The sequence below is a fragment of the Lepus europaeus genome, chromosome 2 (genome assembly GCF_033115175.1).
Source record: "Lepus europaeus isolate LE1 chromosome 2, mLepTim1.pri, whole genome shotgun sequence".
In the NCBI taxonomy this organism is placed as follows: Eukaryota; Metazoa; Chordata; class Mammalia; order Lagomorpha; family Leporidae; genus Lepus; species Lepus europaeus.
In genome coordinates this window covers 15,948,165-15,963,286 of record NC_084828.1, presented here as the reverse complement: position 1 = coordinate 15,963,286, position 15,122 = coordinate 15,948,165, and the positions used below count along the sequence as shown (strand labels likewise).

The window sequence follows — 15,122 nt, the reverse complement described above, 5'->3', positions numbered from 1 at the left end:
TGAAGTTTAGAATGTAATTGTCCTCTGCAGCTTTCAGCCAACTCCTCAAATCTTTAAGAAGTCAAGCGTGCGACTGTAAAAGTTCTGCAAAAAGTTGCTTTAAGTCTCCAAGTGTGCTCGATGAAATAGATAATGCCTGTTCATTAAAAAAAAAAGCCATAAACTGTAAGACACTAGGATTTCTTAGGGCTGTGAAATACTATGTGGGTACTTCAAAAAGTTTACAGGAAGTGGAATTAAAAGATAAGTTTATTTTGGTGCTCCAAAATTTTGAAATTCGTTCCCATAAGGTGGTCTTCAAAAACTTAATAAAGATGTATATTATGAAAAACTATGCATGGATTTCAGAAACTTTTGGCATTAAAATAAATTTACCTTTTAATTCCACTTTTTACCATGGACTGCTTGAAGTGCCCTCATCTACAATACTATTTCCTAGCACATTCGATGGGTTCCTTTTGCAGTCTTACCTTTTCTACTAAATCAACGACTTGTAAATGGTTCATTCAATTCTCTGGTAAATATGTCTGAATGTTGCATTAGAAAGTTCTTACTTGAATAAAACAAGAAAACCTTATAACTTCCAGAGATTGTGATAAAAGGAGAAATAAAACTCTTTAAAAATTCTCTGTTGATAATTGAAACAAAGTGCATACAATTGACTAACTTGAAGGAGAATGTTGATTTACTACAGAAGTAGATCTACTAAGTTGTGGCATTCTCTAATAGACATGTCTTACTAATGCAAGGTGAATCTCCATATAAACATGCCATCATATTTCTCCTAACATTAACTGGTGCTTGCTACATCACTCAGAGACTCCCATCATGTTGGAAAATTGACATATTTATTTATTTTTAGCATGCAGTTCTGTGTCTTTGATATTTATCAGCTTCAAGTAATCAATAGGGCATATTATGTTTTATGAGTGTTCAAATGGAAATTCTGGTATGCACTGTGCAAGATACAGTATGGATTTTAGCCACATCCAGACTGGATGCATTTATTTCTTTTTCTTGTTCTATTTATTTATTATTTAAATTCTAAGAAACCACTTTTTTTTTTTTGCTTAAATAAGGAAAAATTTTCATAACATCCATAGATAGGTTTAGTTTGGATGAACTTTAAATTTGTAACAATACCTCTTTTTGGAGATAAATGGGAAGGGGTCAGGGCATGGGGACATTGTTTGTAGAATCATGAAAATATTTAACCTTTATTATTCTTTTTTAAAATGATGTCTATTTGAGATGCAGTGAAATAGACAAGACAGATAAACAGAGTTCCCCAAAACTGGTTCACCCCCTAAATGCGTGGGGGGCTGGGCTGGAGCCAACGCTCACAGCCTGAATGCGATCTTCGTCTTTCACTGAGATGAGAAGAGCAAATTTACTTGAGTCCTACTGCTGCCTTCCAGGGTCTGTATTAGCAGGAAGCTGTATCGAAGAGCAGTAGCCAGGAATTGAGCTCAGGCACTCCAGTGTGGGGTGGGGGATCTTAACCTGCATTTTGATCACTAGGCTAAATACTGCCCATCAACCTTTTTTTTTCTTTAAACAAAAACTGAAGTTGTTAGATAACAGCCTCCGTGGATGCTTACTCCTTTTCTAGTCAGTATATGTGAAGGCTTCCATGAGCCATTTGCCTTCTTCCAGAATCTTGGCATCACTGCTAAGTACAGAAAATGGAAAAAGAATGAGCACTTTGACTCCTATATTTGACATTTGTTGTATTTGTTAATGCTTACAATAATTATGAAGTAAGCATTGTTAGTTTTATTGTTATTGGAGAAACAAGGGCCCAGAGCGATTAAGTAACAGTGCTACAAAGATAGTTGCCAGGGGCCACTGATTAAAATTGCTTGTGAATCTAATGCCAATGTTTCTATTTTGTCATCTTGTCTTATAAACAAAAGTTACTGGTTTTGAGACATAGCTTGGGATTGTCTGATGACAAGAGGGGAAAATAGAGTCCAATACTCATTTTCCTTTCTTTTCTCCCTAGGCTGCCTGAGTCGTCTCCTGTCTTTCTCACCTTCCTGCTTTGTAATCACCCATTACTATTTTTTTTTAACTTTAGCATGCCACAAGGGAGAACTCAATGTGGCCTTTAAATAAAATGGGAGAAAAAATTTTAAAAGTGCATTTCCTATGCTGCAAGAACTGCTCTTTTGTTCTTCGCTGAGTAGAATGTCAATTTTGAAGTGCATCTTCCTGCATGATGACTAGCACACAATCATGGCATTTAAAGATGACATATGCTATCTTACCTCATTCATTTATTTTTATGGGAAAGCACTTTCTGGGTATTCATAAGATCTCAAGCCCCAAGGAAAGCCCTGCAGATACAAAATGAACATTTCTGGCCCCAAGCTTTTTGTAGCCCAAAGCGGGATTTCAACTCGCCCACTCTCGAGTGGGAGCAGCAGTTATCATTTAATCTCATGGAGGCTGCTGGTGGCTGGAGTAACTTGCTCAAGCTTGGGTAGGTAATAATAGCAGATCTAGGATTTAAAGCCAAGTCTGCCTTAGGATCCCAAATTTAGGGTTGTGTCTACCAAATCAATAGTGTCTCTTGATTTTGAATGAACTAACTAGATGACTGAATAACTATGTAAGTCAATAATGGCATAATTAAATAGGAAAAGAAAACTTTGAACCAGGCCGGTGCCGCGGCAACAATAGGCTAATCCTCCTCCTTGTGGCGTCAGCACACCACATTCTAGTCCCCTTCGGGGAGCCAGATTCTGTCCCAGTTGCCCTTCTTCCAGGCCAGCTCTCTTCTGTGGCCAGGGAGTGCAGTGGAGGATGGCCCAAGTGCTTGGGCCCTGCTCCCCATGGGAGACCAGGAGAAGCACCTGACTCCTGCCTTCAGATCAGCAGGTGCATCGGCTGCAGCGCGCCAGCCGCGGCAGCCATTGGAGGGTGAACCAAAGGCAAAGGAAGACCTTTCTCTCTCTCTCTCTCTTTCTCACTGTCCACTCTGCCTGTGAAATAAATAAATAAATAAATAAATAAGTAAAATACAAAAAATAAAAAAAAAACTTTGAACCAGCATAAAGCAGTAAACCTTTATTTAGCACATGAGATCATTAATAAACACTGTTCCTGCCTCTTCTTCCAAATAAAAACCAATATACACTTTCACATTGTTTCATGAAAGATTATGTCCTAATACCAAGAGACAAAAAAGAACGACTCACTACAGAAGACCAATTTCTAATTGGAAAAAACTTATCTTTGTGGAAATCTTACTATTAAGCCCTGACTTTCATCACTGTGCCAGTGTACAGTGAATGTCCTCAGAAAGAGGGAAGGATCCAATAATTTAAATATTACATTCCCAGGTTGTGCCAACAGTGAGCAAGGGACAGTGAAGTTTGTATTTCTCTTCTGGAAGCAATTGTTTGCTTAAGAAAAGCCTTTCTGTCTTCTTTAGCAACCAATGTAGAATTTACAATTCAGAAGGTTTTTTTAATTCACTGGAGACAAAATTTAAAGAAAACTTTCTCTTATATTTGCGTTTTGCAGCAATCCATCAATCATTTACATTTCATTACATTCCTTGTAATGAATCAGTAAAAAATATTTGCTAAACAAATAATTACTTCAGGAAAAGGACACTGAGAAATTGATTTCAACACACCTACCTTTGCACACATTCTCCTGTGCAGAAGTTCACCTGACTGCCCAGCCCTGCCAGCACTCCAGTTGCCAAAAATGGTGCGTTGCCTGCAAGCTAGCCATGTGATGCTTTTTTAGCCCACTCAGGTGGAGGGCCTTTAACAATAAAGTATTGATAAGGAGACAACCAGACAAAGCCAATTGAGGGATATTCTACATTAAGCTGTTCTCAACACTACAAAAAGGTCAATGCCATGGATGACAAAGGAACAGTGAGTTGTTCTGGACCCAGGGACGGTGAGTTGTTCTGGACCCAGGGAGACTACAGGGACTTAACAACTAAAGCCAAGGAGTAATCATGAGACAGTCAGCAAAGCTGGAATTCACACATGAGGAGTTTCCAAAAGTTCATGAAAATTGAATTAAAAGATAAGTTTATTTTAGTATGAAAGTTTTTGAAATTCATGCAAAATTTTTTCAGATATGCATTCCATGAACTCTTTGAAGACTCCTCATCTATATGTTATTCCATATTAGATAGCAGTTGTTGTATTATTGTTAAATTCCTTATATTTAATAATTGTAATGTGGTTATTACAAGGAAGGTTCCTGTTCTTAGGAAGTGTACACTAGTGTATTTATGGGTAAAAAGGTTACAATGCCTGCAACTTACTTTCAAAAGTTTTAGCAGTGCCACTACTTACTATTGTTGATATTGTTTTGTATTTGGAGAACAGTAACTGATTAAAACAAATGTGACTAAAGGATAACAATTGCTGAATATAGATGAATGTGTGCAGGAGTTTATTGTATATTTCTGGCAACTTTTCTCTAAGTTAAAATCATTCTAAATAAAAAGACAAAATATATAGATGTAAAATCATGCAATAAGAACTTCTTCCCCCTGCTCTCACCCCTAGGAACACAACTGGAAATGTACCTTTGGTTTTAAAGGATTTTTAGAGAAAGAAATTGGTTTAGTTTGAAGTAGATTCCAGATATGGAGATATGTTTAAAAATTTCTTAGTGGCCCATTCTAAAAATTTGCTTTGGCTACATATCTACTCAGTATGTTCAGACAAATGCTATTGAAGTAGAGCCTTTTTCCCTAATGTCTTTGATGTAGACTTTACCAAGCAAGAGAATTTCTTCCCTAGTTTGCAATTTCTCTGTAAAGATTAACAAAGGTAAAGACAGAGCAAAAACTCTGAATCATGACAACTCGAATTTCCCCTATGTTTAACATGGATAATCTCAATTTTAGCCTCTATTCTGAGACATTTGTAGAAACTCCTAGACCCTGATTGAATGAAGTGATACCCACTCTACCCTTAGATCCAGACAGACCAGAGCCCATCTTTGTCAATGGGGTGAAAACACACTGGCTCCTATCACTGACCTATCAAAGGAAGGTCACATGCACTGTGGATAAGCCAGAGGCCTCCTATAAGATGATTATGCACTGCTCACCCCCAACCTCAAACCATAAGATTTACTGCCTTTAATCCCTAGGGGAGCCTAAGAATTAAGTAATAGCTGTCTGGTTCTTTGCTCTGTGCTTTGCAATAAACACCTGTTTTCTTCCACCATTCTGATGTCAGTTGATTGTCTTGTTGCATAATAGTATTCTATGGCAACTCCTCCAACCGATTTTGGGGAGTAGAACTATAATTCTATGATTCAGAAAAATGCAGATTTGCACGCACATCGAGTGACTAGGGCAACAGGTGAAACACGTGGGAGGGGAAAAAAAAAATCTGTGCTATTCCCAGTAGATGTTTCCAATTTCCCATGCCTTTTCCTTAAATAATAATAAAATTTGCTATTTACATTGTTCCTTTTTATGAAGTATTCTACATGCCTTAGAAATAGCCCAATAAGCCCTAGAATGTACCTCTGGGGTGGATAGGTGTTCATGCTATTTTACAATGAGAAGAGCCAGGCACAGTGAGGTTAATTGTTTGGATTGGCCCTGAAAATGAGACACAGATGCTAGGAATTGGAAGGCACCTTGAAGGTCAAACTGTTACTTGATGCACAAATCCCCTCTACAGAGCTGCTGCTGAACACCTCTCAATTTGAGACATTCTCCACTTTACATTGCAGTCAAACCCAACTTATTCTTGAATAGCTTTAGTTATGTTTAATGAGTCTCAGTTCAAAAGAAAATACGCAGGTTTTCTTGAGTCTTAATCCAGTTCCCTGTTCATTAAATCACACAAGTGGGTTCAATGCATGAAAACGAATGGAATATACCATTGGGACCCAAAGATCAGATTGAACATTTTAAATGTTAATTTATTCTTCATTGGAGCTTAGAAACATGGAAAATGGCATTTCACAAACTTGTTGGTATATTAATATGTCTAAATCTAATAGGATTCTAAGGGGATCTAGGCATAAAAGTGTGTATCCTCGACAAGGGAAGAAAAGTAAGAACTGAGAAATGGAAATAGGTAAGTGAGTGAATTACCCAGGGAAATAAGGTACCTTGAAGTGCAGATCTTCACACATATGAGTTTTCAAAAGTGGAACAAAAGAAGCTAGTTGGAGTTTTCTGTAAGAGACATTTCCTACTGTGTCCCTTGATCAGAAAGGACCTCACAGAAAAACTTAGCCAAAATATGTGAGATTAACTGTGATGTGATTTAGTTCCACCAGTGTATTTTGCTTCTGAATTCTGGCTAATATTAATGATAACTAAAAATAATATGGCTGACATGTAACACCTGAAGATTAGTTTCCTGAGCAGAATTGTGAAATCTTCAGTAGTGTCAAATTTTAAGGGGCCAGAGGACTGAAGCGGTGGATAGAAAAGGTAGTGAAGATTGAGGATGGGGGAAAGAAAAAGGAATCATGATCTGTTGACTTGTTGGTACTGAGTGCCCAAGACTTCCCATCCCCTGGCTAATACAGGTTGAATTGAGGGACAATGCATAGCACTAGTGGTTGCAGCAACATAGTGTGGTAAGCATGATTGCTGAAAGTCAAAAGATTCACTTATTCTTTTATTCAGCAGTGAATATGTAATGAACGTCTTTCATTTTGCCTTGGTTACCCATGGCAAAATGTTAATCTTCTTGAAGTCCAGATTTTAGTTTTCTATCAAGATTGTTAATTCTGACAGTATGGTTTTTCTGTATTTTCTATAAAAAATGGAAAGAAATATCATAGACATAAAAATACTGTCATTATTTAAACACACCCATAACAGAAGCTATTTGACTTATTCATGGGAGGATTGAACACATGAAATGAGTTAATTATCTAAAGTATTTAGAGCAGTACTTGGCCCATAGTCAACACTCAAAAATTTACTTAGTTTTATTTTTATGGTTATCATTCCTCTCATGTTTTCTCACAGGATTTACTGTTTCTTTCAATCACTAACATTTTTATGTATCTTAATCTATTTTAAACTTTTCTCTACTGTAAAGCTTTGAGACTATGATTGGAGTGAAGACTAATAACTTTTCATCATAAGCTGCTTTTTAGCAATCTCACAGCTATGAAATATTGAGAAAAAGGACCTAAGGCAACCGTAGATAAAAAGAAAAACCACCAAATCAACAAAGGAACCTCTCAAGGGCCATGTGTTATTAGTTCAGAGCTACAGGCATCTGTCTGGGACTCTGTTCATGATGGACTCATCCAGTCCCATCTCTATGCTGAGGATACCAACTTGTTATCTCCCATTCAGAGCACCATACTGAACTCCAGACTCATATGTTATAACTGCTTTCTCATTTGTATGTCTAATAATATGTACATTAACACTTAACATAGTCATATCTTAATTCTTGATATCCCCATTCACCTAAATGAGCTCCAGTTAGGACCTTCTTCAGCTCAGGTGATGGCAACTCTATCCTTTGGTTCAGGCTAGAGGGTCATCTTTGCCTCTCAACATTTTTCTGTCCCAATCTTTCTTTATCATTTTTCATTCTTTAGTTCACAGGTGTGAATTAAGCCACAATCTGCCTCACCTCATCACGACATCAATATTTTTCTATACTGCAATATGGTCTTCCTGTTCTTATTCACCATTTAGAAAAATAAATTTAGTATTTTTCTTATTTCAAAGGGTTCTTCATGTTTTTCTTGACATATGACTCAATTGTAACAGTGGGAAAAATGCTGGTATTTTAGAAGAGTTTTCAGGAAGAGAAAATATGCCTACTCCCTTCCCTACTGAATAGACCATTCCCCTGAAGCAAATTTCTGGGACTGCAGAAGTCCCAAATTTCTGAGATAATTGTGTTCCTTAAATAAGAATACATATCATTTGCAGAGTTAGTGCTATTTACCCAATGATCATCAAATTAATAGATAAAGTCCAAACAAGTTACAAATATCCATGACATTTACTGGGTTTTTTTTTCAAAGATCCTACAAGTCTTAACCAATCATTCAAGGATACATCAGTCACCATGCAATTAGAGGCAAAGAGGACCATAAGCACATAGCCAAAACTGACAGGTGGGGAATTAATTTCAGTATTCATTGGGATGTTATGCTAGCTTAGCATTCAGCTCTGCATTCCATAATCATTATTTCTTACTCCTCTACTGCTTTTGTCATCAGCATCTCTTCTTTGGTTTCTGTAGGATCCACTTAGCAGATACTTGTGTTTCTGCATGTCTGATCAGTGCAGAAGCCAGAGGGATTCTTTGATATTATAAAGCTGATCCTGCTCAAAACTTTCCATAGCTTACAATTTCAGACACAAAACTTTGTAGAGTAGTCTCCCAATCTCTCCTCTCTGACCTCTTTTCCTAAGACCCTTCCCACTTCACTCTGATCCAATCACACTGGTTTCGTCTGTAAAATTAAAAGAAAAGTTTACCTTGCTTCAAAAGATTTTGAAACTCATCCATAAGAGGGACCTTAAAAAGTTTATGAAAAATGCTTACTATGAAAAAAAAAACTATGCATAGATTTCATTTTTTTACAGCAAAATACTCACAAACAGCTTTTAATACAATTCTCCACAAACTTTTTGAAGTACTCTCATACTAGGCATAGTATGAGACATTAGCCTTAGACATTAGCTCTTGTCTCTGCTTGGAACCTTCTTCCAAGCACCACATGGCTCACTTCCTTAGTTCATAAGTCTTGGCTCAACTCTCATCTTTGCAACGTGATATGACCTTTAACTCTGCAAATTGTGCTTCTGACTTCCAGATTCCCTTCACCCTGCTCTACTTTTTCTTTCTTCTATAGCATTATTATCTTTTAAACATATAATTCATTTTTTATGTCATGAGTCATGGTTTATGCTTTATTCCCACAGAACCACTTTCTTTGAGGTCAGAGTTTTCTGTTTGTTTTATTGACTAATATATTCCAAATCTTTAGAATAATGACTAGAACACGGTAAATGCTCAATAAATTTTTGTGGACAGACAGAATGACAGCATTACTCAGTAAAACAAATGTGTGATCCCACAGGGTGGCACCCAAATGCTACAGTACAATGGGAGTTTGAGTTGGAAATGAATTCATGCGCTGTCCAGGGCAACCTCTCAGGTAGTATAAGAACCTTCAGCAGGACTGTCTGGGACGGACAGTCCTATAATCTGGGCTTGGACTTTGACAGAACCAAGGAGGTAAGTCCTTTGTCAAGTTCTTTGTGAAGAAACAACATTCCATCCCCTGAGAGCTCTAGCCTTTCAGTGATGCCAAAGTTGTCTCCCTCAATCCTCTGCCTTTTGTTGCTTGTGAAATCCTGGGAGATTTAGCCAAAACTTCATTCCTTGCATGGCCCTTCAGACATTTGCCAACAGTAGCCACACCATCTACCTTGTATGTCTCTAATAAAAATTTTAGTTGTTTCAGTCTTACTAACATTGTCTATATATGAATGTTTTCAATGTTCACATATTTGTAATGAAGTAAGTATTGGGGTGGTTGCAGACTTTAGGATGGCAGACTATCTAAAAGGTTCTTTTTCACACATTTTGCCAATGAAATTGGATTAGCACTTTCTTATCTGGACTCAACTTCCTTTGCTGATTGTGTAGGTAGTTGCTTAACTGAGTGTAACTGAACACTTCAAAATCCCACCCTCTCCGGCATATCGTGTTCATACTTTCATTGTCTTTTAGGAAGCCAACCTTAAAATGTGCTGTGATCACTTTAAAGTAAAAGGCAACACTTTAAGTCATTATTAACACAGCTGGGGCTCAAAACACAAGATCCCATAGTTGGTCCCTTAGCATGCTGAATAGAGTGAACAGAAGGAGGTTGCGAGGGCCTCAGAAGCAAGGTTTTCCTGATCTTCTTCCACCCTCCTGTATCCTGCTCTTCTTTCTCTGCTAAAGTCATAGAAACAAAAATTCCTCTTGTCCAAGGCAGGGCATGGACTCTAGAACTTTCTGTCCTCCAAAGAAAGGCAGAAAACCAAAAAAGATCACTCCTTTCTCCTGCCTGCCTTGAAGGCTTGAATTCCAGAAGCTGCCTCATACCTAGGAGGAAGGAAGAGTATACAGAGAAACCAGGAAGAATGTGGACAGGCCTTGTTGAGTTTCACCCTTAGTCATAGCCTTTTGTTCAATTATATCTCCGCACAGCTTTCCAGTTTTTACTGAGCTAAGCATAAAAAGGGGCAGTTTCTCCTGGGTCTTTGGGTCTTCTACTTTCTCTCTTATGTTATGTAAAACTTTGATTAAATAACTGTTATTCTTTTCTCCTGCTAACCTGTCTTTTGTTATACCAGTGCCAACTGTGACCCTTCTGCAAATACTCTCTGAAAGTCTGTTTATCTCATGAACCAGGATGACACCTGGCAAAGCCTATAGGGAATGGGATCAAAGGCTAAGCAAGAGGAGAAAGGTGGGAAGGACAGTTGAGGAAGAGGGAAGAAGTGTGAGAACCCAGACAACATAATGCTTGAGGAGTCATGAAATGGGAACACAATCCATTTCTTATGTGTGGATAAGCCCTGGATTTCACAAAATTACAAATATTAGCTAAGTTTCCTTCCTGCCCTCTAGCCTTCTCTCCTGCCTGCCTCTTGCCTTCTTTTGAAATACAACCTACAGGCCAAATCTGGCTTAATACATACTTTTGTATGGTTCATATTTTTGTAAGGTTCATTAGAATACATCACACCCATTCATTTACATATTGTCTTTGGCTATTTTCTTGATACCTTGGCAAAGTGTAAGTATTTCACATGGCTAAAAAGCCTAAATTATACCGTATTTGGCTCTTTTTAGAAAAAGTTTGCTGATCTTGTTCTACAGAAATGACTGTAGCTGTATTTCACAGAGATTGGCCTTGGGAAAGTAGGCACTGCTGAATTTAATCCACACTGCATTTGGTGCTCGAGTCTCAGCACTTTTTGATGCGTGTGGTGGGATAGAAGCCAGGCTTCCACCAGGGGTCTAATGAAGCAGAGGGAATGTACAATGGGCAGCAATTTCTCTTTGCCTAGGGTCACCTCTGGTTGTGGGAATCAGGACAAGTAGGTGACGGATGGGAGAAATATTCAGGAAGGAGAGAGAGAGAAGAGATGAGCCGAGACAAAGCTCTACTCTGCCTAAGAGTTCTCTAGAGTCTTTTTACATTTTAACTTCTAGAGGATGGGATTTTTCCTGCTAGTATTTAGTGAATTGAATTTTGTCCTTAGAGACATGCACACTGCTCCCATTGACTTCAATGGCAGTAATGGGCCATTTGGTCCCACGACATCTGTGCTGGCTTCAGGCTATTTAACAAACTCCCAAACAAATCCTAATAAAGTGCTCTTTAATAGATACTTAATTCTGGCATGGAAGTGGGTGCTGAGCACACCTAAGTCTTTTCTTTTCCTTCAGGTTTACTGTTTCCCTTTTTTAGTATTTTGATAATTTTTGTAACCAAGAAGCCTGAGACAAGCAGTATTAAACCTACTCAGAGTCACAAGATGTCTGTTTTTATTGATCTCAGTTGACCTATTTACTCTCTGGGATCCAATTTAATGATTCAATTGATTATTCATTTACATTTTTAATGTTGTTTTGGGCAAATTTTTTTTTTAACATGAATCATCTCTAACTTAATCGACATTGTACAAACTCATTTTGGATTTTCAGTTTCAACAAGTATTTATTCAGCTGCTAAGTTCAGGTGAATTTAACAGGGTGAAAAAGTCATTTCAAGTTAGTGAATATTTTTTAGAAATGATAGTTTGATTTTTCTGCTGTATCAAATGGCCATCACTTATATGTGAGTCACCTGACATCAGAAGGAGGTTAGATACCAGCTTAATTGCATTTCATCTGAATATAGTTTGAGACCTATCATTAGTAAACTAAATCCAAGCATCTCAATATCATTCACTGACTTATTTTCCTTGTAGATAGTCCTGCTTTGATAGAGATGGTAGAAATAGTAAGAGATTATACTATAGTAGAAATAACATCATGAGAAATCGTATTAGATATGACATTTGCTATTAATCAAAGATAGACAACATGGAAGATTAACCACCCTTATGTTTTCTATATCATATTCATCCTTAAGGCTCTTTAAATAAATATGTTTCTGAGTTCAGTTGAAAATGTTTTCTTGTTTCACAGCAAGCAGATCAAGCTCTAAAACTATGACTGCCAGTGGCTTATCCTTCCCAATAGGACTGTATTGAATATAATATTTATAAATTATATATGTCTAATCACCTACTGTGTTAGTCAGGAAGACAGACATTAGCCTACCTGTATGAGAAGAAAAAAATAGAGCAGTTAAATGAGGGAAGGGGCCTTAGACATCTTGGAAACACAAAGTAACCTGACACTTGAGGATCAGAGGTCCCACCAGGCAACACTGTAAGAAAGGTCTGAGGTCTGGCACCCGGCACCCGGAACCTTTCTGCCCAGTAAAAGAACACTCCTAGGGGATCTCACTCCCAGGAAGTTTTCCACCAAGTAATATTCAGCGGTGGAAAGAAACGTGACGAAATGGGAGGAATAAATTTACACTATACCCACACAACCCCGGTCTAGACACAGCTTCCTGCTGAGCCGCCCATTGGCCTGTCAGGTGTATTCCTTCATTACAGTTCTCTAGCTTGCTTAGGGCCTCTATCTCTCACCTGAACTTTTCTTGTGGTGAGGATGGCTGTCCTAGACTAAGTGGTAATGCTGTCAGCAGTTGGACTGCCTCCCTGGGAGATAATCCCAGCAGGTGTCAAGGCTTGTTTGCCTCAGGAAAACTCTGTTTTTAGCCTCCCTTGGGAAGGATGCCACAAGTTCCTTTAATTTAAGGAAGAGAAGAGGATTTGGAAGTGCCAAGCTTCAACTTCCAGCCATATCTGTAACAATATCGCTTCCATTTCTTTCTAGAATGAGATGAGGCATAAGGAGATACATTAATGTCTATTTCTAACCATAATAGCCACGTCTATATGACAGTAATGCCAAACCAAGGAGGCACACTGTTCATCCTCTGGGGAATACTCATGCTTATGATTGCTGAAAAGGAGTTAGTGAAAAAAGAAATGGTAATAAAATTTCAGAAAGTGCTTCCTTTTACTGTCATTGGTAATTTCATTAGTATTATTACCAAATGCGTGAGTGTAGATAAAAGGAAACAGCTATTTCAATTCTTGGAGAAAAATGTCCAAATGTTTGATGATATTATCCTTTCCACTTAGGGTTACTAAACTCTTTCCTAGATGCCATGCCTGTGAGAGGTAGCAGACTTTTACCACAAATAAAATGAAATTTAAATTTTCAGACATCTCTAGTCTAATGGTGACAGGGTATTTCCAAAAACTCATGGAAATTCAAATTTAAAAGGAAGTTTATTTTGGTTCCAAAAATTTGAAATCAATATGTAGTTTTTTCATAGTACAAATTTTCCATGAACATTTTAGATATCCCTAGTATGCATGAAATAAAATTTTTTGGTATCAAATCAACTTTTAATTTGTTTTATGTGAACTTTTAAAAGTATCCTTATATGTGTACAGATCATTAAAATAAAATATGTGTACAAAGTGATATTGAAACTGCTGGTGGTCTCAGAACATCTTAAAGAAGATATAACATTTGTGTGTGCTCCTGGGGAATAAGAGACTTCACTACCATGAGGTTGCATGGAGGATCTTAGGAAGGGAAGTGAGGACTTCCGAGGAGTTACAAAGAACTGGATTCCAAGAGAGGGGCAGAGAAGATACTATGGGGTCTTCATCTCAGCGGATATGAGAGTTTATGCTGTGGGGGAAATTAGTGTTTGAATTAATGATGATGAAAAATGGCTGCATTGGAGGGAGCTTTGAATTAGAAGAATTTTGCTTTTATTATGTAGTTACTTACTGGCTTTAAATAACAAGCAGCTTGAATTCTGACAAATCCTGAAGTGTCAGCAGAAGGTAGAGTGAAAGGTGCCAACAAAAGAACGTGCAAACGGGGCGGGGCGGGTCAGGAAAGCACCCAGCCAGGGCCAGACACTGAGCACACTTATTCCCTCTAGCATCCTAAAACAAGCAGATGGAACAATGCACGCCTTCTAAAAGGGCTCATCACCCTTTCCCATGGAATGGTTCAGTTTATTGGTATGACCTCTAACTGAATTCCTCTTTGCTAACCCACTTTAGAACTTTTCTAGACACTCACACAGCTTCTGATCAAATCAGAACATTGTGGTCATTTTCAAACGTGGTTGCAATCTTATTAGAACTGGATTAAATGAAATTACATTTTAATATTGTGTCTGCATTACAGGATAAATTAATAAGATGGTTTTTTTTTTAAAAAAAACCTTATTTTTGATGCTGAAAGGTTTATCAGACAATACTAATAAATCAAAAGGAATTTGAGCTAGCACCATGTGGTGTTCCTAAATTATTTTAGAATACTCAATTAATTTCATAAAAGAAAGCATTCTAATGTACTTCCTCTGACAAGCTTAATACCTATTAAAACACTTTGGCTGCCTTCGCTGAGATCAGAGACGGCCAGGCTTAGTGTTGTGTGAGTCCCATACCTGTGCTGTCTTCATACACCACCGTCACTGTTTTCCAGTTGTAATAAAGGACCAAATCCAGGACGGCCCTGCTGATAGCTGCATAATCTGGGTACAGGTTGATGTAAAACAAGTCTTTATTGTCCACCGAGGGATGTTTCCAGCGAGTCTGTATGTGTGGAACTTCGAGAGCATTGCAAATGGACTGCACAGCACTGACGGAGGAACTATGGGATGGACCAAAGAGAGCAGCCACACCGAGAGCCAGTTGGTCACACGCTGATGATGTCCAAGGGCAAGGAGGGGTGGAAAGAGACGGCAGGGAAAGCGGGAGAGAGAGAGAGAGAGAATGCTATGAATTTTATTTTTCCTTTCATTAATTCACTTTTTAAATTAATTATTGGAAAATCTCCTATACTCCTCCCCCCATTTGTATGTTGAGAAAATAGTCTCCATTCAGCTAGGAATACTCTTTTTTAGAACTTATTTATTTATTTATTTATTAAGATTTATTTTTGGAAAGTCACAGTTACACAGAAAGAGAAAGA

General features: G+C 37.8%; 1 protein-coding gene across 9 annotated transcripts in view; it reads right to left on the bottom strand.

The window, feature by feature from the left end:
* The window catches only part of GRIK1 (glutamate ionotropic receptor kainate type subunit 1), a 431,016-nt gene that overhangs the window by 143,368 nt on the left and 272,526 nt on the right, over positions 1-15,122 (bottom strand). For 8 of the 9 annotated variants that reach the window (XM_062175682.1, XM_062175699.1, XM_062175691.1 and 5 more), the window contains one exon: positions 14,596-14,853. The exons of the other annotated variant lie outside the window; for it this stretch is intronic. In XM_062175682.1, the coding sequence (XP_062031666.1) occupies positions 14,596-14,853 (258 nt within the window). The remainder of the gene's footprint in view (positions 1-14,595; positions 14,854-15,122) is intronic. 9 annotated transcript variants of the gene reach the window in all.